Source organism: Nothobranchius furzeri, chromosome 13, assembly GCF_043380555.1.
Source record: "Nothobranchius furzeri strain GRZ-AD chromosome 13, NfurGRZ-RIMD1, whole genome shotgun sequence".
Classification (NCBI taxonomy): Eukaryota; Metazoa; Chordata; class Actinopteri; order Cyprinodontiformes; family Nothobranchiidae; genus Nothobranchius; species Nothobranchius furzeri.
This window is the reverse complement of record NC_091753.1, coordinates 44,162,941-44,188,858: the sequence shown is the minus strand read 5'-3', so window position 1 is coordinate 44,188,858 and position 25,918 is coordinate 44,162,941. Positions and strand designations below refer to the sequence as shown.

The 25,918-nt window shown below is 41.3% G+C and overlaps 1 protein-coding gene across 1 annotated transcript in view; it reads left to right on the top strand.

The window, feature by feature from the left end:
• Positions 1 to 22,907, top strand: part of cog6 (component of oligomeric golgi complex 6) — a 39,246-nt gene extending 16,339 nt beyond the window's left edge. Inside the window, exons 5-19 of the mRNA XM_015951329.3 lie at positions 5,161 to 5,272; positions 6,376 to 6,458; positions 6,623 to 6,693; positions 7,229 to 7,322; positions 8,595 to 8,723; positions 11,582 to 11,673; positions 11,768 to 11,832; positions 11,954 to 12,045; positions 13,565 to 13,682; positions 16,410 to 16,541; positions 17,489 to 17,656; positions 18,095 to 18,202; positions 20,921 to 20,974; positions 21,065 to 21,144; positions 22,537 to 22,907. Of these exons, the coding sequence (XP_015806815.3) occupies positions 5,161 to 5,272; positions 6,376 to 6,458; positions 6,623 to 6,693; positions 7,229 to 7,322; positions 8,595 to 8,723; positions 11,582 to 11,673; positions 11,768 to 11,832; positions 11,954 to 12,045; positions 13,565 to 13,682; positions 16,410 to 16,541; positions 17,489 to 17,656; positions 18,095 to 18,202; positions 20,921 to 20,974; positions 21,065 to 21,144; positions 22,537 to 22,684 (1,546 nt within the window). The 3' untranslated portion in view covers positions 22,685 to 22,907. The remainder of the gene's footprint in view (positions 1 to 5,160; positions 5,273 to 6,375; positions 6,459 to 6,622; positions 6,694 to 7,228; positions 7,323 to 8,594; positions 8,724 to 11,581; positions 11,674 to 11,767; positions 11,833 to 11,953; positions 12,046 to 13,564; positions 13,683 to 16,409; positions 16,542 to 17,488; positions 17,657 to 18,094; positions 18,203 to 20,920; positions 20,975 to 21,064; positions 21,145 to 22,536) is intronic.
• The last annotated feature ends 3,011 nt before the right edge of the window (positions 22,908 to 25,918 follow it).

The following is a 25,918-nucleotide window of genomic DNA, read 5'->3' as shown; positions in this document are numbered from 1 at the left end:
AATGCTGCTTACCTGTTGAGCTCTGTGTGATATTTGTATTAGTGTGGCATGTTATTATGTGGAGCAAGCTGAGACATCTCAAGAGCAGATGTTTCTGTTGACAGTGTGACCTCAGTGGCAGCAGGTGACACAATAGTGAACTAATACCAGGTTGTTTATACAGGTACAGTTAGGATCATGTTAAAGGTGGAAAGGATGATGTTTTTTGGAGCAACTCTTTTTGAAATAGTGCTCGAAATGCATTTCATATACAGATGGTAACCAATAAATAAAATGTTTTGTAGGAGTACTATTAATGAAATGTACAATCATGGTGAACGTCCCGCTCTTAATGATTGGATCCTGATCCATCCATCAAACTGCTACAATGACTGTCCCTCCCTCCTCCGTGCATTGCTCTCTATGTGCAGAAACTGTGTGTTCTCCGCTAACCAGGAAATAAAGCCAGAGCGAGGCTAGCTAGTGTAAAAGAACTGAATGTTCTGTTTGGTTCGTCAGTCCCTAGTTTCATTTAAAGTGACAGTGTGTAATTAGCTGGCGATAGGGGGCAGTATACTTTTCAGGGTAGTTTTACACCATGTTGTCCTGACTGTTGCTAGTTTAATAAACATTTCGGTAAATGTTGTCACCTCTGGAGCAGAAAGCATGCGTGACTCCTCAGACTTTGATGGTCCAGTTAATTCCATCAAGAGAATGCAATGCCAATGCTAGTTTTCTGGTGTTGTCGTTTACAAATCTGCTCAGGGTCCTGCGCCAAACTACGGCAATACTGCTCGGCCAAAATATATTTGCTCTTTCACATAGGTGTTGGAAAGAGTTTAGCAGTTGTGTTATTAAATTAGTGTTTCTTACGACCTAAATGTTTTGAATGTGATAACATAACTTCCGTTGGTCGTTCGTCCAGCCAATCATCTAGTGTGACGTCATCGGCAGGCACAGGGCCCCGAGCCGGCCAGAAGGAAACACGGCGCCCCCCAAAGATGCTAGCACATTGTCACTTTAAATATAACTTCTAAAAATAAAAATAAAAACACTGCTTTTAAATCTCAATCCAGTATCACAACACTAAATATTGCAATATTTCACTGTATCGATACTTTCTTACATCATTACTAATCTTTGTCAGTTGCTAGAGCTGTCAGTCCGTCTTTTGTCTTAGGAACGTGTGTGTGTGTGTGTGTGTCTGTGTCTGTGTCTGTGTGTTTGTGTGTGTGTGTGTGTGTGTGTGTGTGTGTGTGTGTATTAGGAGCCAAGGAGCGAGTGAGAAGAGGTTATGGACGGTTCTGGATGTTATGACTTGTTGTTAGGCTTTTCCCAGATTGTTGGTGGCGCTGAGCTGCTGTTATTTTGAAGTTAAGAATAAACCAAGAAAGCTAAAAACACATTTTTCACCCAAAAAAATAAAACACCACACTATATCAGCTAGCATGCTAATTTGCTATCCTGTCACGTAGGTGCATTATGTATGGATCTATAGTTGAATATGGACCAACAACCGATGAAAAATGTAAAACTGAACGCTCTGGAACGAGAATTATGAGTTTGTGTATTCTGGAGGCGTGGCTTGTGGTGGGGGTGAGGAAAGGGGTTGGACCTTTGTATTGTGTAATTTTAAGAAGTGGCTTGCTTGAACAGCAAGATAAACGCCCCCCATTCCACCTTTGTAGTGCAGTGAAAATCGTTTTGGCTTTCTCATCTAATGTTTACCTAATTCTGTTTCTGGCAGCGCTCATGTCTCAAAGTGTTTCACATGTGATAAATGATCAGCCATTAGGCTTTTTGTGTTATCGAGGCTATTTTCGTGAAGAAAGCAAATGCTCACAGCATGACTCATTAATTAATAAAGAGGGCAGAAACCCTGCAGGCAACACTGAGGGATATCGGAGAGAGAATGCAACCTGTGTAATATGACACTTGTGCATCATCAAAGCCCGGCTTGGTGCTAATGAGGATATGGCGGTGAGCATTGTTTGTGTTTTTCTGATGTAACTGCATGTCGCCTTTGATCGCTGTCACGTGGCTAACTAACAGGGTTGTGAATGCCAGGTTTTCATGTAGTTCTTTGAAATGCCTCCCACTAGATTGTACTGACTAACCCTCCCACATACGTAGTTTTGAATCCTGTGAGTTGATCAGGTTTTCCCTCGCTACAGTAATCAGTTGCTCTCCAGTCTTTTAGTGGTGGTGGGTAAATCTAACTGTTTTGCTGCGTAGGGTAATTAAGCAGCCCCTGGTATTTTCAGCGTTTGTGTGTGCCTGAACAAATGTAAACAAACTTGTCATCCAAAATAAACAACAAGATTACAAGACTTACTCATTAATATTCATGATCATCTAACATCCAACCTCTGATTGGCCAACAGCAACATGACTCATCTGTTGCCGTACTTCACTTGTTTTTATTGGTTCAAAAATGTAACGCTGATATTTTATGTCTACAAATGACACAAACCAGAACCTTTTCTGCCATGTTTTGGAGTTTCTAATGCTAATGGTTAGCTTCTGGTAGGGACAAACCCTTTGCGCCATCACCCTTAGGTTTCTGAAGACCTGAATTGAAGTCGGCTCCCACCACCGCCATCTTGGCCACATAACATCTCTCGTCACTTCTGGAAAATACAAGACTAGAGCTGAGAGCGGGGCTGTGAGGGTGGAGGCAGATGATTAATACCCAACAGTCTCTGAGACTAACGGAGGTTGGCGGGTACTTTTAGCCAGAAAACCGTGGTTGAGCAGCTCTGCTACCCTCTCCCTTCTAGGCTGTAACACGTGTGATGTGACGCTGAGGCTGAGGCCTTCCCTGGAGCAAGCAGGAGGGCAAAGCTGCTAGCGCTGATGGGTTATCGGACACCTGTCAATCAAAAGGACAGAATTTTGAACTTTAATTACATCTAAATGGATGAGTTAGAAAAAAATGCACCTTTCCTCAGAGTTGTCATGATGGTAAACTTGACTTAATAAACCTAAAAGTTTTCTTTGAACCAGCCTGTAAACATGTTTATTTCTGCTGGAAAATTTTTAACACGGATGGGATTTTCCTGCTTTCTGGATCCATCCCCCAGTGGATGAGCCGGGAACTGCAATATTCACATTGACAGGTGGACTTTGCTAGCCTGGCAAGCCAGACTAAATAAATGTATTATTTAAACTTTGCAAAGCAAGAATTTGGCCTAGTTCGCTAGGCTAGGACTTTGCCACTTGGCCATGACGCAGTCGCGAGCCAGGGTGGGCGGGGCCATGAATGCTAGGGTTATCTGTGACTGGCTTTGAGAGTTGACTATTTTCACGTTCACCACGGATAAACGAATCAGAGTGACCAATCGTATTGCCAAAAGAAACAAATATTACACGTTTTCTGTGAATCAAAACTCTGAAAACACTTTGAAATCTCTCCATACAACACGGTACAGCCATCGTGTTGAACTCCTTTTTCACGATCTGCCACGTAAACTCTTTGTACTCAAACGTAACTGATTCATGTATGTTGCCTCTTTGGTGTTCAGTGAAGAAGAGGATATTGTGTCCTGAACAAAATGATCCCCCATGCTGTCCCTCAGCATCTTCATGCTGCTGTCACAGTTGACAGCGCTGCAAAGGAACTGAAATGTTTCAGATTAGCAAGCAAATCCCAGGACCTGGTTTCAGGTTTTTGCTGCTCGAGTGTATACATTTCCATTTGTCCACACTGCTTTGAACCGAAACCCATCCAGTCACGCTTGTAGTAACTTATATAGACGACGTGTTTAGATGTTTTCGTTTCATCGTGGTATAAATAGGCTCCTCATTGTAAGCTGCTTTGACTAAAAGCATCTGTTAAATAAATAAACATAAACATTCATGTGCAGTTTCTGATCCTGTCATTTATTTTCATTTAGACTTTTCTAACAGCTTTCTGTAAAATCTGAGTTGCTCGTCTGCATCCGAAGGGTTTCACCCCTCCCTGCACAGGTTCTGTTTTAACGTTCATGAAACATTTGCATTAATTTATGCATCTGTGATTTAATAAATTGTCTCATTAATATATCTTGTTGTCTTCTGTAGGTTATTGTAATCGCAGTGGGGTATCAGGGTGATTTAGTGCTTCTTATTTCAATTTGTTTGTTGTTTTTCCACTGGAGCTAATCCAAATGTAGTTTAATCTTTTAGTTTTGTACGTCAGGCACCTAAATGTGTAATTGTGTTTTGTTAATGGGATATTGTGCTTTAATTACAGATTTTTATAACAGCTTGAACTCTTATTTTTAATTGTGGTGAGAGCACAGTCCTCTAAAGGCCGTTTTAATTAATGAAGGGCTGAAAAATCACTGCTGTTGATGTTGCTTCTTGCAGTTTTGGTGTCGTGGCTTTATTAAAGCCTGCTGTTTAGTGCCAGCCGGGTTTACCTGCGCATCAAGCCTTCAGGTCCTCTGAGTGTCCGACCTGTTGGGATGAGAGGAGGAATAAGGAATGATGCATTTTTATAACCCTTTCATGCAGCTGGTTGAGCCCTGGCTGCGGTCGAGTGAGAAACAAAAGTCATCAGGTTATTCTGCTCCACCAAATGGACCCGCTGATTTAGCGCTCAGGCTTTGCTTTCACCAACGGAGGGCACATAGATGGGAACAGAGGGAGGACCTGCTGTTGTGTTGCTCGCCATTGTCAAGTTCCCTGTTTGACTGGAGCCGTTGCCATGGTTGCTATTGTGTGGAGGCACTTCCTGAAGTGATAGTGATCGCTCTGCTTCTGTTGACATTGGCAATCCTGGCCAGGATCCAACTTCTTTCTCTCTCTTTTTTTTTGGTCTGTTGTGATTCCCTCTGATGTTTGCTTTTCCCACTGATGCTGCATCCCAGCCTTGAAATCGACTGAAGCTCTGGTGAAGTGTTTGTGTGCAGAGTGTCACTGCCATCTGCTGGTGAACGTTGAGCATTACATGAAAGTTAGATGAAAGCTTTTAGAGATGTTCCAGTTTTCTCCAAAGGTAGAATTGTTAGAAAAGGCAAAGATGAAACTCTGAGAATTAATTAAAACAACTTCATAGAGGAAAAATATACAGAAAACACTAAGATTATTCTCTAAAATCATTCAAATTTAAACAAAAAAAAATACTTTCAGTGTAATTTTAGACAATTTAATAAACTTTAGACTCAAATGACATCACTTTTCTCTTGGTCCTTTCAGTCAGCGGCTTGAGGTGAGAGCTCAGGTCGCTCAAGCTTTCCTGTCCAAGTTCCAGCTCTCTAATGAGGAGATGGCCACACTACGATGCGCACGAGATGCCCCCATTACCGAGGTAATCTCCATCATAATGTAGACTAATAAATCAGATTATGTGAACGGTTCTCTGGCTGCCACAGAATAGGAGGATGTAGGATCAAGTACTGATGCTTATCTAGCTGATGTCATGAGCAGTTCTTCAGCTTCAGATCGTCGGCTTACCTCTGGTAGCTGACAAGTCTGTATCCAGAGCTCTACCAAAGAGATAAGATTCTGGTTTTTCTGTTTTTGATGCTGATGTGTTGGAGTAATAATGGTCAGCGAGGCATTCTGAACCACCTGTAGACGGTTCAGGGAGGTTTTGTTCAGACAAATGAAAAGTGAGTTGCAATAGTCTTAAGTTTGAGGAGGACATGAGAATCCAGGGTGAGAGCTGGGTCAAAGGTCACACCAAGATTCCTGACAGAGGGTTTGGTGTGAGAACCAAGCTTCTCAAGAGAGTCTGACTTTCAGTCTCATCTTCATTCAGCTGTAGAAAGCTCCCAGCCATCCAGGTTTTAAGAGTATAAGCAGTTGTGTAACAGCTGCAGCTTAGACATCTCATGGGGCTTAATGGAGATGTTCAGTTGGAGGTCATCTGCATAAAGATGGTAGGAGATTCATTTAAAAGAGCTCAGGATGTGGTGCAGAGGAAGCAAATAAAGGAAGAGGAGAAGAGGCCCCAGCACAGAACCTTGTGGGACACCGTGGGCGAGGGAGGTGGTGGAGGACTGAAAATTGGAGACGGCCACAGAGAAGGAACAGACAGATAAGAGGAGAACCACTCCAGAGCAGTTCCTGAAAGGCCCACAAGCTGATTGATATGTCAAATGTTCTTTTGTCAAATTTAATGTAATTGCCAATAGAAAGTATTATAAAATGCTTGTTATACTCCAGTAACCACAGAAACATCTAACATGAAGGTAAAGAAACACCATAAAGGTGAGTTTCTATCATGGCTGTATAGGTCAAATGCTGTTGACTCGACTCAAAGAGCTCGTGATGGTTTTGGGTCTACGCTGAGTCTCAGGCTGGGTTAAGCTGGCAGCTTCAGTTCAAAGTTGAAAGCTTTCTTTATCCCAAATCTATTATTCTGTAAATTTGGTCATAATTGTAGTTTTTGCCATTTACATTTTGCAGGATTTCTTCAAAGTTCTCAGCCGGGTTAAACACATACACGAGGACGTGAAAGTCCTCCTGAGGACCAACCAGCAAACAGCAGGGTAAGCTTCTCCACGTCTCCCAGCGTAATGATGCACCAGAAACTCTTTTTATTACATTTATAATAAGCAAACCCCTCTCCCGGGTCGGCAGTCCTGTCTCTGACGGCGTCTGACACCACCGTGCATTTGTGACGCGTTTTTTTCGGCGTGCATGCCCGTTGCAGGTTGGAGATCATGGAGCAGATGGCGGTGTTACAGGAGACGGCATACGAGCAGCTCTACCGCTGGGCTCAGAGTGAGTGCACGTTAAGATCTGGTGATAAACATGAGGAGTTAACGATAATTTATTGTGTTGAATAGAGGAAAAGTCTTGAAGTGGAGAAGTTTGCTCTTTCAAGTGAGAAAAACTCCACGAGTGTGAGTCATATGACTCACATCTTCTGTTTTCACTGAGAGAACGCCCGTAAACCCACATTTCTACATCCTAACCAGGCGTTGAAATCAAAATGGAAGTAAACTGTTATGATCTTCCAAACCTCTAAATTCACATTGTGCAAAAACAAAGTATAGACTAAAACAAACGGAGCGGCTGCGGTCCTGCAGATATAGTTATTCTCCTTTGATTGGATCCCGTTTCTTTTCTTTTTGGACCTTTATTCCCAGCATGCAGCGAGGAGTGGAGTGTTTTCGCCAGTTTTCACGTCGTCTGAAGTTTGTTTTAACATCTGACTTCTTGGCGAGTCCACGGCAACGTGAACGGTTTACTAGAAAGCTGCTTCTCCTACAGTAAAGACCCGTTTCTCTTCCCTTTTGTTTTCGTCTCCATGTAGATGAATGCAGAGGAGTGACTCAGGAGACGTGTGACATCAGCCCCGTGTTGACTCAAGCCATGGACGCCCTGCAGGATCGTCCTGTTCTTTATAAGTAAGGGTAAAAAGATCCTAAAATGGCACCATATAATCGTTTTCTTACGTCTGTGACATAAACTCGCATAGTTCAATGTGACTTCTCTTTAAGGCTCTATCAAATGACTATGGAGACCTTAGGACATTTTATTTATTTATTTATTTGGCTGCATTGCATTTGGAGAGAGAAACGAGGTTTTTGGTTATAAAAGAACAAAGCAAACGGCCCGAGGCAACAGAAAATGTCAGCGCCGATCAGACAGCAGGGGAGAAGATTTCAGAACCTTTAAGAAAAGAGAAAACACATTTATTCCATCATCACGGTAACAAAATGTTCCTGCAATCTTCCTCCAGATTTAGTGGAACGTTGGCTTAAGTTGATCCACGACGACACATTTTTAATCATTTCTTAGAATTAAAAATAGTCTTTTTATTCAGTAAATTTTACAGATTTTTTTCTGTAATTTATTTCTTTTTTGCTCACATTAAGGAGTAGACCGATATTTATTGTTTGCATGTAAATCCTTATCAAAAAGTCAATACACTGCTTTTAAAGTTTCATTCAGTATCATTAAAGGAAATGTTTTAATTTTTCACTGCATCAGTATTTTTTTTACATCCTTATTGTTTACTAAAAAAATGGAAGAAGGCAACTTTTTCTTATGTTAGAAGTCATTTTGGAGGATTTGGCTCCTCCTCCCTTGGAGTCAAAGACCAATGAGAATACGTATCTTCACAGCTGGTCTCTGGATCAGTTGTCTGCACCTGTATGTGACCGAAGTGTTAAACTACCCAGATGTAACTCTGATGACGACGTGTGCAGCGTTGAAATGTTAGTAGTAGTTTCCTTTATTGGAATCTCACCTGAGTCCTCCAGCTCCCTTTCTTCTAACGTCACTTTGAAAGATGCCAAGAAGCTTACTGTTTTATCTTTAACATAAGAAATGAACTTCAAGGAAATGTTTTACACGATATTATGTTTACTTATGTTTTCATGGCCAAACCTGCTTCTGTTGGTGTATTTTAAATTTTTTTTCTGAAGTGCACCTGCCTCCGTGGGCCCGAAGCGTCCAAGGTCAGGCTCTGTCTGGGTTTGTTGAGGCTGGGGACCAGGCTGCTATCTTGTGTTTAGTCTGACACAGAGGTTGTTGCTGCCAAGTCATCAGAGCTGCTCCAAACTTCATCTTTTATGGAAACATCGCCTTCATGTTGGTTTAAAAACCGACCGCAGCTCCTGGCTTTTTCACACGAGTGTTGGAAAATGTCATCTTTTTTTTTTTTTTTTTTTCAGGTACACCCTGGATGAGTTTGGAACCGCACGCAGATGTGCTGTGGTGCGAGGCTTCATCGACGCCCTGACCCGAGGCGGGCCAGGAGGAACGCCACGGCCCATAGAGATGCATTCACACGATCCTTTGAGGTGCATGTTCAGTCTTACTTGGATGTTCCCCAGAAAAACAAAAACAGGTCCATAAACAGAGACGCCTGGTGGATTCTGGGAAAACGGATGCAGTTGGGAGAAGGAAGCCTTCAGGGCAGCAAGGCCTTTTTCAGCACAACGGCTCCATATTAACCCAAGACATCCCAGACACTTTTAATGTTTAAACTTTACCAAAATAGTGTCAAAATCTTCCAAAATACTTAATAATTTAAAGTTGTATTAATGTTGACTGGAACTGACATATATTATCAACACTTTTTTCTTAACGAATAAATGTTTGCTTAGCGGTCAGTAAAAAAAACCACATTTTTAAAATTTATAAAGCCACTATGTTTATTTAAGAATGTAATTAATTATTTTATCAGTCATCCTCACACATTAAAATCAGTGGATGACACAATTACAGTTTAGTGAAGCACTGGGAGCAAGAAAAAGATCAAATAATTGGTTTTACCATGCAAAAAGTTGTATATCCTCATTAATTGATTCCGTATTGAATGAATTTATCATAGGTATGATAATATTTGGTGTTATTTTTTACTTAAATGGGCATTATGGAAGTTTGACAGCCAAAAACATGTATAGAAATAATAAGTTTCTTCTTCATACATTCTCCTGCAATGCCCTGGTCCTGTAGAATGAGCCCTGGCATTTTTACTGTGATTGCCTGTTTTTCTGTAAAATCACAGAAAAAGAGAGCTGCTCGGGTCGAGCAGGCTGCTTCATGCGCTTTCACGCTCAGGCATAGCCCGTAGCATTTGCTATCAGTAGCTTTAGCAGCAGAGAGAGAGGCAGTGCTACTTTGTCGCTGTTCCTAACGCCTAGTGACAAAGCTAGCTACATTTCTGAAGACCCTTAGCTACTTTCTGTAGAACTTTCTTCTCGGTATTTCCTGCAAATTAGCAACAAAATAGCCATCTTCGCTCCAAACCGTTCTTTGAATGTTGTTTCAGCTGTCATCAAGGATATAAATGTTACAGATACAAAGGACATCACTGGCGCTTAAGCTCACCTAGTAAGACGTCGGACTCCCGTGCAGAAGACCTGGGTTTGATTCTGGATGTGAACATAGGTTATTTAGAGTTTCTTTTTTACATTAATGGTATTTTTTTTACAGTAAGATGCCCAATTTTTATTTGAGACTCGCCGAACGGCATTGAATTCACAGATAAAAAAGATGTGGGTTCAACTTTCATTTTGGAACAATTGTTCAAGCAAGGGAAGGGAATGATCTGAGCATGCAGGAGGACTGACCCGTCATAAACCTTTGTCGGCTGTGCTGAAGAGAAAGGATACAGAGTCAAATTATTTAATTAATTAGCTGCACGTTCTCCTGTCCTCTGTCCTCCGCCCCCCCCCCCCCCCCCCCCCCACACACACACACACGCACACGCACACACGCATACACACACACACACACGCATACACACGCAAGGGACTGTCTCAGCTGTTATTTTCATTATGGAGTGTGCACGTACAGCATGCGCGCCTTGTGGATGAGCCTACTATTGAAGCTGCCGTTACGCTTTTGGCCTGAGGGGGCAATCGCGAGCATAAAAATTCAAAACTCCTAAAAGTCCCTTTAATAAATGAATTATTTTAAACAATTATTCATGCAGTAATTGATTTAATTAATACAAATATGTCTACTTTTTAGAGTAATGAGGCATAAAACGTGTTATATAATGATTGACTGATTTTCTGTGACACTGTTTTGCGTCAGTACATTTCTGCACAGCTTTTAAAATATGGAAAGTATTTTTTAAGTTCTGGTATCTTGTTGCAGTTTGTGGGTTTAGGCTTTTTAGTCAAACCATCTTTTTATGAAATGTTTTTGTAGATCAAAGAAGTTGTTTAACTTTTCTGGACAAATAGGGGATTTTAATAAGATATAAATACACATTTCAGTGTGCCCAACACGTTTATCATGGTTTGTGTGTAAATCAGTCACATTCGGTTCCAAGCGGGTGTTTTTTGTTTAGATGTTGTTGAACATCTTCTTTCTGTGCCCAGGAGTCTAATAGGTGATTTTCTCAGAACACAGAATCACCTCCTCTTCATCGGAGGCTTTGGCGGTTCTCAGAACATCCAGCTCACACTCGCCCCGTGTCCTCCTCTCCCCTAACACTCACAAAAACGACCAAGTATAAAGTCGCACAGCAGAACGTGTGATCCTTTAAATCACACCAGTTTTGAAGACATTGTCGTCATTCATAAGTTAAATAATATTGTTTATGTCACACGTTTCTAAGCAAACACAGCGTTACAACATCTGCTACAAACTCCAGAAATCCTCTCATCAGTTTTTAGTAAACCTTGCAAAATCAAGACCCTGTTTTTTTTAATTGTGCAAACTCCACTATGGATTAAAAATCTTCCTAATATCTTCCTAAAATGTAAAAAATCAAAGAACACTTTTTTGCTTAGCATTTTTGATGTTTTTGTCCAACATCACATGATAGAAACCTCTGCAGTGGTCTTGTTATATTTTGTAACATTATCCAGCCTTGTCACTCCACATATTTGGTGGCTTCTAGTCATGTCTGTCCTGGCTTCTTTAGCCTTTTCACATTCTCGGCTCTCCGCACTCAGACTGATTTGTTTTTGCTCTGTTGGTGGTGCAAACCACAATTATGGGGGGAGCCCGAGAGCAAAAAACTGCCAGATTTTTCTCGTGCTGCTTTAAAAAAGCCTTTCCCCCCCGACTGTTAAGAAACAAAAAGGCAGTAAATGTGATGAAAATAAAACATGACGATCCTTTAAATTGCGAATTGTGACACTGCTGGGTGTCACAGTGGTGTGTTCTTTCATCCAGGTTATTTTTGTCCCTCTTTCAGGTATGTTGGGGACATGTTAGCCTGGCTGCACCAAGCGACCGCCTCGGAGAAAGAGCATTTAGAAGCTCTGCTGAAACAAGTCACACTGCAAGGTATAAAGACATCACAAGCGGTTGTGTGTTATTTATTTGAATACACTTCATTTCATTTTGTTAGCTGATCAAAAGTTGATTTCTTTTCCATCAGGTGTTGAGGAGAACATGCAGGAAGTGGTGGGACACATCACGGAGGGAGTCTGTAGGCCGCTGAAAGTGGGCAGCCAATTCAGTTTTAAATACTAATAAAGTCTGAGCCGCCTGCCGGTGATTGCTTGCTGCGTTCTGCCAGGTTTTGCTCATGAACCCACTTGTTTGTTATTGATCTGCTCCCTAGGTGAGGATAGAACAAGTCATTGTGGCAGAACCAGGCGCCGTTCTGCTCTATAAGCTGTCCAACCTGCTAAAGTTCTACCACCACACAATCAGGTAGTTTAAGTGTTGGCAATTCTGCAAGATAATCCAAATAAAACGAGTAAAAAGTTCATTAAAGAATGCTTTCCATCAAAGGGGTCTTTGAACAAATTATTTTTACAATTAGAATCTGGTCTTTGAGCCTCTATTTTATTTATTCATATATTTAAGCAGTGGAGTAAAACGCTATTACAATCATGCGCCGCATGCTCATAAACCACTTTACTAATCAAACGAAAAGATGTGATTGACGTTTAATTAACAGGTTAAGTATTCCTGCCCCATGGAGCCTCAACACAAAAAGCATGTTTCCCTGACTCTTTTTTTTTTCAGAACAGAGGAATTACAAAAGAAATCTGGTTATTAATCTGCTAATTATAGTGAAATGATCTAATCTGTACTAAATATAACGTAACATATGAAACTTTACTGGGATTCAAAATGGCCCATAATAATCAGAAAAAAGATGGAAATGCCGACTGTACCGCGCAACGCAGTAGTTTTTTAGCTGTAGTCTAAAATGTTGTGGTTTTAAGGACATTCAAATCATTTAGAACAGATTCAGAAAGAGCTGCAGCGAACTCCGCTTCAGTCTCCATGTTTATGACAAACTCGGGGTTGTGGTGTGTGACGTACGCTACTCAGCGCTGATTGGCTCGGTTAGAATTCTCAGGGGGTGGGGTTATTTGAATAGGAGAGTTCCCAGACCCTTTCTCTGTGCAGAATTAAACAGGAGGAGTCTGGCAGGCCAGGCTACTGTGATGCAGCCTGAAGCTAGAAATTATGTGCGCCGTATCTAGATAACTCAATAGGCAATCTATGGGAATATTTGGCATTCATTCAAAGTCTGTATATTCCCAGTACATCCTGGAATGTTAAATGTGTGCTCCGACATTCTTCTTTGTTTTCGTTTCATCCAACAATGATGTTAGCAGTAGCTCAGGCCAGCGTTAGCAGTAATTCAGGCTAGTGTGAGCTGTACCTTGGGCTAGCGTTAGCAGTAGCTTGGGATAGCGTTAGCAGTAGCTTGGGCTAGCATTTGCAGTAGCTCAGGCTAGCGTTTAAAGTAGCTCAGGCAAACATTATCTGTAGCTCAGGCTAGTGTTAGCAATAGCTTGGGCTAGCATTAGCTATAGCTCGGGCTAGCATTAGCAGTAAGCTCAGGCTAGCATTGGTAGTAGCTCAGGCTAGCGTTTAAAGTAGCTCAGGCAAACATTATCTGTAGCTCAGGCTAGTGTTAGCAGTAGCTTGGGCTAGCATTAGCTATAGCTCGGGCTAGCGTTAGCAGTAGCTCAGGCTAGCATTGGTAGTAGCTCAGGCTAGCGTTTAAAGTAGCTCAGGCAAGTGTTGTTCTGCAGTTAGCATCACCACCACTTACGTTTATAAATTAGCCAAAATGAAGTGGGTTGGGACATGCTAATGTAAGGGGTTTTGAATTCTAGAAAAAACTTGAAGGTTGTGACGTCTTTTAAAATAATTGGGTGAATTAAAAGGTCTAAACTTTTTTTTCTCCTCTAAATTGATCTCTATCCAGCTCCATCATCGGTACCAGCGTGGCCTCTTTGCTCATCACTATTGAGGAAATGCACCTCCTCAGTAAAAAGATGTTCTTCAACAGCCTGAGCCTTCATGCGAGCAGACTCATGGACAAGGTGCCGTAATAGTAGCTTTGATTCACGCAATGTTTAGATATAAATGTGACAATTGGAAAAAAACATCCTTAGCTATGAAGAGAGATGAAAAAAGTGGCCTTGTTGTTCTATTGTTAGCAATGCCCTTCTAATAAAAATGTCTAAATGGAAGTGTAGTGAAGCTTAGTGTTGCTCACACGGAACCACATTGTGTATTTCAGCTCTTTATCTAAACCCCTCAAAGTCAACAAGGCTATTTCTGAAACACACCTAGCGTAAACAGTTCCAGCCTCCTGGCCACAGCAGCAAAATGCAGCTAGCTGCCAAGAAACTCTTTACTTAGTACTCTTTAGTTAAATTGGCTTCCAAATATACCTCAGCACGGGCACGAGCTCTTCCACATTACACGGTGTCAGTCTCCTGATCAATAACAGTTACAAGAATTATCTCTGCAGCTCGGTGTTAATCAAATTGGTTGCCCTTGGGCTTTTGATGTCTATTCCAGCTAATGCTAGGAACACAGCCTTTTCATAATTTGCTCTATTAGGTGTACAAAGGTGGCCTTGCTCGGTTCGGTATCATGTGTGCAAAGGCCAATGAAATCACAACCCTCTTCATTACTAAAGCCCTACAGATTGAGGTTCAGACGCATGCTTAACATGAAGAAGAAGAAAATATCATTTCTATAGCGCCTCTCAAGATAAAAATCACGAGGCGCTTCACAAAAACAAAAAATGTAAAAATATAAAAAAGAATTTAGAAAATGGTTAAAAATATATTTAAAAAAATAGACAATTGTGATTTAAAAAATGTTAAGAAAGAGAGAGAGTGAATAGGAAGAAGGAAATCAGTGGATCCTGATGAAGGTGGAATAGGTGGGGAGAGCAGAATAAAGAGAGAGTGGTGAAGAAGGCCATACAAAAGTCAGCTTGAACAGGTGAGTTTTCAGCTGCTTTTTAAAGGAGACCACTGAGTCCACTGATCTCAGGCTCAGGGGGAGAGAGTTCCAGAGTCTGGAGGCCACAGCAGCAAATGATCTGTCACCTTTGGTTTTTAGCCTGGTGCTGCACAACCAGTAGGCTTTGATCACTGGACCTCAGGGACCTGCTGGGGATGTAGGGACTAAAGAAGATCACCAATGTAAGATGGTGCTTGTCCATGTAAGGCCATATAGACCAGAACCAGGATCTTGAAATGAACCCTGGAGTTGACTGGCAGCCAGTGAAGCTGGAGGAGAAGCGGGGTGATGTGGGTGTATTTGGAGGACTTGGTCAGAAGCCGAGCACAGGCGTTCTCAACCACCTGTAGACGGTTCAGGGAGGTTCTGCTCAGACACGTGAAAAGAGAGTTACAGTAGTCTAAGCGTGAGGAGATGAAGGTGTGGAGAACTGTCTCAAGTTCAGAGCGGGACAGAATGGGACTCAACTTAGCAATGTTCCTGAGATGGAAGAAGGAAGAGCGAACAAGAGAACTGACATGAGAATCCAGGGTGAGAGCTGGGTCAAAGGTTACGCCAAGATTCCTGACGGAAGGTTTGGTGTGTGAAGCAAGCTGACCAAGAGAGTCTCTGACTTTGGGAACCAGCTTGTCTGGGGCTCAGATGAGGATCTCAGTCTTATCTTCATTCAGCTGTAGAAAGCTCCCAGCCATCCAGGTTTTGATAGAGTCTAAGCAGGAGTGTAACAGCTGCAGCTTAAGCCGGGCGTACACTGTGCGACTTTTTCACTTTTTTGAGCCGATTTTCCAGTCGTGCGAGAAGCCACGACATCGGGGCGAGTTTTGCGCCGAGCGGTCGTGTAGTGTACAGGGGGTTACGAGAGGCGATTAACACCACGTGACCAGCTGCCGATCAGCAGTCGTGAGGTCGCAGGGACTTCTGGTGTGTTTAATATTTCGCTCGTCCCTCGTGAGGGTATCGCACTGTTGAAGCGGCGCTGCGAGCAGCTGCGAGCAGCTACGATCCAAAAAGTATCAGAACCGCTCACGGCGCATGCGCGCGCAATCCTGCATCAACGCCGGCCGGTCGCTCGCTATTTCCCTAATAACACACGCTGTTCGTTTTTGTTTCTACACGGTTTTTTTTACTCACAAAGATTGTCAAGAAAGCGTGTTTGTCGTGTTCATGTCAAATTAAACTGATCACAAAACACAGATTCACTTTCTTTATTTCGTTTTCCTCATCCAACCCCCATAAATCCCTGTGTGTCCTCCTGCAGCACTCCCGAAGGACAACAGGCAAGACAAAAAAGTCTGACGTGTTGAGTAAAAACTGCTATTTTTAGCACATTTTTAGGGCCGACGTGTTGCTACCAGACGTACAGTGTGAGCAGTCAGGTCGCATGCGAGAACTGGGTCGTACAGTGTGAGCACATGACTCGTGAGATCTGCTCTGCGAGGAAGTCGTGCAGTTTGAGCTGAAGCTGAACGCTGCGAGTGAAAAAGTCGCACAGTGTACGCCCGGCTTTAGACATTTCATGGGGCTTAAAGGAGATGTACAGTTGGATGTCATCTGCATAAAGATGGTAGGAGATTCCTTTGAAGGAGCTCAGGATGTACTGAAGAGGAAGCAGATAGAGGAGGAAGAGCAGAGGCCCCAGCACAGAACCTTTTGGGACACCGTGGGTAAGGGGGGTTGTTTATTGCTTTGATTATGTTACGAGGAGTTCATTTGTCTGTGAGCTTATTATTCCCAACTAACTTCTTTCTTGTTTTTTCCATCTACACTCATGGTCTTGTCCGTTTGAGCAGGTGGAGCTGCCGCCCCCAGACCTTGGGCCTACAGCATCTCTCAATCAAACCCTCTCCCTCCTGAGGGAGGTGCTCACCTCCCATGACTCCTCTGTAGTTCCTCTGGACGCCCGTCAGGCCGACTTTGCTCAGGTACTAATTAATTTTTACAAGATGTTTTTTATTAGACAACATGCACAAGTTCCCTCTCTTTTATGGCTTGAACAACTTCTAACGTCAATCTGTTATACAAGGTGGGCCATTTAAATAGATACACCTTAAAAAATGTGAATGGTTGGTGATATTAACATCCTGTTTTTGGCGCATTAGTATATGTGAGGGGGCAAACTTTTCAAGATGAGTGGTGATATACATCACATATAATAAGTTTGATGTGTCACATGACCCTCTTCCTATTGAAAAAACAAAAGCTGGATCCAAGATGGCCAACTTCAAAATGGCCACCATGGTCACCACCCATCTTGAAAAGTTTGCCCCTTCACATGTACTAATGTGACACGAACAGGACGTTAATATCACCAACCATTCCCATTTCATTAAGGTGTATTCATATAAATGGCCCACCTTGTAAGAGGCAAAGTGCAACCTTTCTAGTGATCTATTTGCAGGAGTGTAATTTGTATTTTTATGTATTCACTTTATTTGAACTCATAGATTCTCACACGATTGTGGAGCTTCGATTTCCAGTTTATACTACTAGTTTCTCAAAATAAAAAAAACAATGGAGACAAAAGAAACAAGTACTTGAAATCATTGAAAGCCCTTGAATTTTGCTAAGTGGTTGAAACTAAATTAAATCGGCATGAAAGCTTCAACAAACTGGTCGAAAATGTATGGAAAGTTAGTGGTTTAATGGATTGACAGCATTAGTTTTGTACTGTACTCTGATGGCTAAAGGCGGAGCCTGAAGAAAGGGGGTTGGACCTTTTAAATGTGTTTTTAGAAAATGTAGCATGCTCAAAAAGCTTTTACAGGAACTCCAACACTACCTCCAACATCTATTTTATTTCTCATAACCAATCATGGTTTCTCGTTTCTCTCTTTGCTTACACCTTTTTTGTTCTTTATTGGTTTTCTAGGTTCTGTCCTGTATCTTGGACCCGCTCCTACAGTTATGCACCGTGTCGGCCAGTAACCTTGGCACAGCTGACATGGCGACATACATGGTCAACTCGCTGTATGTCATGAAAACCACTCTGGCTCTCTTTGAGTTCACGGACAAGAGGCTGGAGATGCTGGAGTTCCAGGTGTGTCTCATTTATCACATGCATACATATACCTGAAATAAAAATGTAGTCACAATTGTAATAATACGCTGTAATAATTAAGATAAAACGAGATGAAGCATCAAACGCTGATGGCTCAGCTTATGGTCACGTTGTCTGTAGGCTCATTGTTCATCAGAAAATAGCTAATCATTCATGTCCCTTTCACTGAAAAATCCACAGCTGAAATATTCTTGATTTAATTTACTGTCTCATGGAAGAGCCTGCGTCATGTATTGTTGTTCGTGCTCCAATGCTCCATCCATCCTGCTATTTTTACCTCTTCTTTTAGAAATTGAGCCCCACAAGGGCTCTTCAAAGTTTCATTATCAGTTACACATTACTCTCCATTAATCATGAGTACCATCGGTTCACAATGCATGGAATAAACCTGCAGCCGCTCTCTTTTGCACTTTTCAGATCGAGGCTCACCTTGATACGCTGATCAACGAGCAGGCGTCCTACGTGCTGACCCGAGCTGGACTTAGTTACATCTACAACTGTGTGCAGCAGCACGGCACTGAACAGGTCCAACACATGGGTTTTCTTATTTTGCTTCTCCAAATGTTCCCCTTTAGACCATCTAATGGTCCTATTATATTATATATATATATATATATATATATATATATATATATATATATATATATATATATATATATATATATATATATATATATATATATATATATATATATATATAAATATATAAAATACAGTCTCCAAAGCACCATTTATACTGTCTCATTGGGCTTTGGCAATGTCTACAGGCGTCACCATCACCATGGTTACCACAAGACCTGTGTCCACATTAGAGCATAATAGCATTTTTATCAGATTTACAGATGAGAAAAGGAGAAGGGAAGAGATTGTGTCATGTTCTATTAAAATATATTGGCTTCTCCAGAAGTGTCTTGTGTAGATAAGAGCCCCCCCACCCCCCCACCCCAGCTCACTTTGGCACTGAGCTGACTGAAACCCATAGTTGTGGTCTTGCATGCGAGTCTCGACTCTGGGTCATGTAAGGACACACCACACCCTTCTGCTGCAGAAGCTCAGAGCTCAGTTACAGACTGTCACTCTTCCTCAGTTCTGTCTTCCACCTGGGTGGTCCGCCCTAAAATAAGGTTGTGTTTATGAAAGTGTAGCTTCATCTAAATCCAAGATGTCACATCACTTATACGTAAAGATGGTCTTTATAGAAGCATGTTGCCTGGGTTGAATGAAGTGAAAAGCAGATCTTGTAGCTGAAGATGATGAGTTTATGACTGTGTGTTTGCGACGGTGCCTGTAACTGTAAAACTGCTCTAGCTGCTGCTCTGCCACTTCAATCTTTGCACTTTCTGTTATTTGCAAGTCTTAACACCAGTAATTTAGGCTTTAGGCTTGACTTAATTTAACCATTTTGGATAGCGGGTGATGGTTAATGGCCTGAAAAGTACCTGCTGCTGTTTACACTGTGTCAGGCATGTGTTTACTTATATAGAGGTAATATGATCATTTTACTTCAAATCAAAAATGTATAAGAAGGAATAAATCAAACCGAGTATGGATTGTATGTTTCCATTAAACAGTGGAAAAAGTTCAGCCACAAATAAAAACAATACTTTTAATAATTATTTAACAGTTTTGAACCAAATGGCTCCATAGAATCTACACGAATGATAAAAGACCATCGGTGGGTTCTGAGTGTTGGTGATAAATTGCTAACGTTATTTTCGAGGGAGTTTCTGAAGTATTTATGAGACTTGATTATGCGATTTTCTATCAAAGTAGTCAGAGTTGTTGAGTGCGGCACATCGTTGCCAGTAGGTGGCGAGATTCCCCACGTAAACAACATATTGATGTACAGAAGGAGAAAATTCTTAACTTAGCATTTCCTCTGGTATTCATCTCCCATGGAATTAAAATTTAAGGACTAACGGGATCAGTATAAAGTGAGACAGACAGAAAAAAAAGCAAAAAAGACTTTTGTTGTTAGTGTGAGATAAAGACTGCTGAGTCATTGTTTGTGAAAAGCTACAGACCTTCCATCCACACAAACGCACCAAAATTATCTGTTTTTCTCACAAAGACTCTATACTTGTACGTGTGGGAAGTGCCTACGAGTTTTCCACATAAATTGTCACATCTTGCAGTACGACTACGCTTTGTTCACGATCATGTCTTGACCCACGCATGCGACTTGACCATTCATACTTGTCACAAAAGTGTAATTTGTACCTATTTAGCATTCCTCCAACAGAAATTCACCTTTGTGTCTCCTTATCGCCACCAGCCCCAGGCTGCAACTGTGAGAACATTTTCATACTCATTATTCACTAAAGTCAAACGTCTCACCTGTGATTGGCTAACAGCAACACGACTCTTCCGCTGCCTCTGTTCGATCTTCTTTCTTGGGTTAAAAATGCAACGTTGATGTTTTATCTCCACAAACAACACAATCCTGAATGTGTCCCGCCAGGTTGTGGAGTCACGTTGCTAACGATTAGCTTCTAGTAACCAAAACATACCCTGCCGCCTCCTTCCAGCGGGCAGTCCCAATCTAAAGTGGGCGGGGCTATAAATGCTCCTTTTCCCATTGTTTCTGACCCAATCATTTTCTCATCTTTTTCCTTTCTGCTGCTAATGCAGGCGATGGACATACAGGTGAATATCAGTGACCAATCGTATTTCAAAAAGAACATACAGTGATCCCTCGTTTATCGCGGTAGATGCGTTCCAGACCTGGCCGCGATAGGTGAAAATCCGCGAAGTAGTGACACCATATTTACAGTATTTATTTAACAGGTTATTCAGTATTCAGACTTTTAAAACCCTCCCTTTACATAGTACTGTATTTTTACTTGTTTTTTTTTATAGTTTTATTAGAAAAAGTGCATTTTATGATGAAATTTATGAAAAAAAAAACAGGAATTTCTTGATATTTCGCATAGAAAAATACCGCGAATCTGCGAATTTCCCTTGAATAAGGCTCCAAAGAAAAAATCTGCGAAGTCGTGAATCTGCGATAAACGAACCACGAAGTAGCGAGAGATCACTGTATTTGACATGGTTTCTCTGTGAACAAGACCTTTAAGACTTTCTCTAATTTAATTTGTCACCCAACAGTCCCAGCGCTGAAACACTGACCTAAGGCACCGATTTCTCTTGCTTTGTTTTTTTCCTCATCGTGAGACTCCGTACGTTGATAGTGAAAAATTGTCACCTTGACCTGGACTATAAGTCGATGTCCTCTTTCCCCAGGGTCCTCTGTCCCTCCTCCCCGGTATGGACAGCTCTTCTGTGAAAGCAGCAATGGTGAGTTACCCAACATGCATCAATAATGCTGATTTATCTGCAAGTACCTTATTAGTGGCCGTGTGTTTTTATCCATCTGTCACATTACAGACCCAGTTTGATCGCTACTTGTCGTCACCAGACACACTTGTGATGCCACAGCTCAACTTCCTTCTGAGCGCAGCCATAAAGTGAGCCTCTATAGTCTACAATGTTCACTTTCCCTGCATCATTTGCAATGTTGACTTTATGACGTGGTAACGTCTGGGGAAAAGCACGTTCAGAGGGGTTATAAATAAATCAGGCACGTTTACCTAAAAGTGTTCAGCGGTTATTAGTTTTCCAGGTTTGATGTAATCACTATGGCATCCTGAGCAAAACACTCAGCTAAATGCACGGCGAGTTTGGATGCTGAATTGCTAAATCCGCCAACACATGGAGCGAATGGTCAACAGGACTGCTCGTATTTGTCCCGATGATCAGAAAATGCACATGCTTTTAGCTGAATCCAGCTGCGTCGGTGGGTTCTCTCTGTGAGCTACGCTTGCTGGGAAGTGCAACAGGCTTGAGAAGCACTCTGTACCTCAGGTTAATGTTCTCTATTAATGGACATGGGAGAGCTGATGGGCAGGACGCCATTAATTAGCTTCTGGTCCATTTCTCACTCATACTGGTTGCCTGAAATCATTCATCCTCGCTCTCTCTCCTGCTATCTCTCACGTCTGCTTCTCCACTCGCCTAAACACACAAAAACAGCCTGAAAACACTCCGGAAGCGCACAAATAAAAGCAACATTCTCTTTTTTTACTGCTTACTTCGCTCCACATTTGTTTTATTATGGAATAAGATGCTGTACGCTTCACAGTGGTGCCTGGCTCTCTCCGGGCCAATTAAAAAAAAAGAATTCTCAAGAGCCTGAAAGGAATACAACCGAGTTGCCTCCATTGTGTCCTTGGATCCTCTCACTGGGCTCTTGAGTCAAAGTATCACATCCTCCATGAGTTATTCTTCTGCAGAAATTAGCTTTTAATTCTATGTGGGGATTTTATTTGGGAATAAATGGGTTATAGACGTCTGGCAAAAGGTGACATTTTCAAAAAGATCATAAAATTGAACAGGTTTAAGGAAACTCACTGACATTTTGCAACATTTATGGTTTAAATTGTATTTTGTACTCAAAATGTTAGAAAATGTGACTAAAATCATTAAAATGTAGCCGTCGGCACTTCAAACATTGGATTATGTTTGATTTAAAATGTGAAAATCCTAAAAATTGGTTTTGATTGATCATGATATTGATGCTAAAACTCATAATTAAAACAAATAAAGCACCATGTTGTACAGAGCTTGTTGCTCATATGATTAAATCTGTGAAAAGTTTCATAGTTGAAGGATTTGTTGTGGTAGTCGCCCTCATTAGCATCTCCACGCTGTGGTGTGTGTCCATAGGTGGCAGTGTGCACCACACACTCATAATTCTACCTCAGTCACTAATTTCAACACTGATCAGTTCTTTTTGCGTCTGATTCGGCCTCCTGTCCTCTGACTGAACACAGCCTCATGAGTTGCATCTGTTTTTGCAGGGAGCAGATTTTCCATCAGTCAACAGAGCTGGTGTGCAGAGCTTATAGAGAAGTTTACGCAGCCCTGACCAGCCCAGCTAACGCCTACAAGGATCCAGAGAACTTGGTGCCCAGATCACCTCAGCAGGTTCAGACCTTGCTGTCCTGATGTCGCATGACAGATCATTCTCTGGGTTAGGTATGAAAATGTGTACAGTAGATTGTCTAAACGTGTTTGTGGAGGTCCAGCATGTATGTGTATAACCCTTATTTAACGGTTTTGGGGTATTTGGTCTCTCCTTTTTTTGTTTTCACATCCTATAGCATCTTTGTTATTGTAGAAAATAAAGTCTTTATATTGGAAATAAAAGAAAACCCGAGCATTACATAAAGCCGGCGAAAACTGAATTCTTGTTTTCCGAACATAAAAGTGTTCTGAAATATTCAGCAGTGGTGCCAAGGGGAACTTCAGAAACTTCAGAACAAACATGCTGTTTATTTTATTATCACCTTGTTTGGAGTTGTTGGAGGGAAAAATGGAATCTGTCCAAACCGTCGGGGTCAGCTTTTGTTTTATTTCTGAGACAACAAGGAAGAACGAGGTCAGGATTAGTTGGATGGTCGTTTATACACATTGTTATGAAAGAGGGGGGGTACAACCCGGCCCCTTCACGATGTAAAAATGTTCTTTTAAAGTGTTTTCTTACAATAAAATAAAACATTTAGAATTGTCTTGAATCATTAAAGCATTTTAAAAACATTAAAACATTTCACATTTAGGAAATTCTTATTCTTAAAAAGAAAAACAAATCCTAATTTTTTTTGTTTTAGAATAACTTTCCTGTTAAAGGGTTAGGGTTAAATCATTGTCTTGAGCCAGTATGTGCAAAAACGAGCCTTTACAGGGTTAATGAAATGTCACTCAGACCCCCACCGCCCTCTTTGGCGAGAATACCGCATTTGCAACTTCAGAGTGGCGGGCCGCTCTGTTGGCACTTAGAGAAATTTAAGCTGACATACCTGGTGCTGCAGTCTTGTTCCAGCACGTTTCCTGCATGTTTTAGATTGTGGATCCGGGGAGACATTTCAGCTGCTACATTAAAGTGTTAAAAAAATGAACGCACAGCAAGGAGATAGGTTTCATTTTCGGTTTGACCACAGATAATTAATAATGGACACTAGGAGGTGCTAAAAGCAAGCAAAACTGCCAAGTGTGCCTTTAAATGAGATTAATTCTGTTTCAGCTTCCATGTTTGACCAAAATTTTCACCAAGATGTTGGACCTGTTTAAAGTACTGGGGGAAAACTTATAATCTCTTTATATTTACACAATAAATAAAGCTAAACCTTTGTGCTAACTTTCCCAAACTGATTCAGTCAGAGCCACAAAACAAAGGGGTCCTTCACTGAGAAACCATTTTTACTCGCTGGTTTGGAAAATGTTCAGTACCTCATGAAAATAGTCTCCTACACCTATCTTCTGCGTTAGCTTCTGATAGAAAATAAATGGTGAAACGCTAGGATTTGTAAAGCCTGACAGATCTACAACACTCTCTTAACAATCATGGACTTGCCCATTTTAACTCGTGACGGGGAAGGCTGTTGTTGGTTTAGTGTCCAGGAAACGGCAGAGAACATCTCGACTAGTATAAGCTAACTGTTAGCGTTAGCAACTCCACCACACAGCAGAACTCCTCCAGGCTTGTGTTATTTGTGGTGATTAAATATCATCATTGCAAAGTAAACAGAGTCAGTGGTAGAGTCGTGTTTCTGTTAGCCAATCAGAGGCGAGATGTCCAAATATCAGGAAATAAGACTCTAAATCCTGTCATCTGAAGCTATTTTCTCCTCCACCTGAATTCTCTGTGCTGAAACAGGTGCACTGGAGCTTGTTTTCCCACAGAGAACGACTTACAACGCATTCATTCCTATTTGAGACCAAATGTATTAAAATATGAGTAAAGGACCTCTTTAAAATAAACTCTACTGTTTAAATGATCCTATTAAAGCTTCCAGTCTTATTAAATCCTTCAAATGGCGCCAAAGTGGTGTTGTGATAAAACACATCTCTGCAGATCTGACACAGACAACTTCATCGCTAATAAAAAACCGGTGGAGATAAAGAGGCTTCTCTGTGTTGTTCTCTGCACTTTATTTCTGCTATCTGACATCAAGGTTCATGGCAGCCTGCCCGATCCCGGCAGCACTGCCAGCACCAAGTCCCAGGATTTCCCCAGCTCGCTGGATGTTACTTACTGGGACATTGAGTACTGGGAATACATGGAATACCACAAAGTTCAGCATCTGGACGTTGTTAAATCCTTTAAATAGTCCAGCTCCTGACACTCGGCTGTGTTTTTAACCTGCAGCCTTAAAAAAAAGTGGGATGATGATTGAGATGCAGGATCATTGAAAAATAATCTCAATGAGTAACGATTCCCTCACTCAGCCACCAGCCAGGTCTAGGTGAACACATGCATGTGGGAGCTTTGTCGTCCCACTGACTGTTAATGAGCTGGCAGATGTGAGGTGTGGTGGAGTCACCACTTAGAGGCAGGTAGTAGTGAGCACCGCACTGAACATTCATCCCATCATCCGCTCCATATGACACCAGTTACCAGGCTTTTGCCTGCTGGAGCGTGAAACCAGCAGGAGTCTGGGTTAAAGGAGAAAACCGTCTCTTTTCTTTACCCGGTGACGAGTGATGAGCCGTTTCGTTTTCACTTCATCGGTTTTGCTTAAACTAAATGGAAGGAAATAAATTTTTTTTATTGTTTTTACAACAATTAAGCATTTTAACCCCAGTAGTTTGTTGGATCACTGAACTTTACAGAAAAGTAACTGGCGCACTATTGAAGATAAAACGTAATGATAAAAAAAATGAAACATGGGGATTTTTGAAAAAAGGGTAAATTACATATTTTAGGGAATTAGCTCATAACATGTTTCCATCTCATTACAAGCCTCATTGCTATAAATAAAAACAAGTCAAAAGTGCAAAAAATAATATTAATAATATTTTTTGCACCCATGCCATGTTATGGGCAATCAAAGGCAAACGGATTATTTTACATCTTCAAATAATTTAAAAGAACAATAATCTAAACTGTTGTTTGAAAAACTATGTGTGGTTTGCTGCAATAAAACGTACGTAACATTTCTGGAAATGCTTCATAAAAACAGTCCCTTTAGTAAGTTACTTAGTGCATTATTAAGCATTAATAAACAAAGATTCCCTTTATTAACGTTATCGTTGTTAACTATTAAGTGTCCTTAAGGTTAGGACCAAGTTCTCTACTTTTTTCAACACATTTGCGGTGGTGTCTAGAACAAATGCCTTCGGATTTGATCTCTGGGAAAAAAAGCTCCGAGGCTCCTGTTTCAGGAATTAGAAGCAAACCAG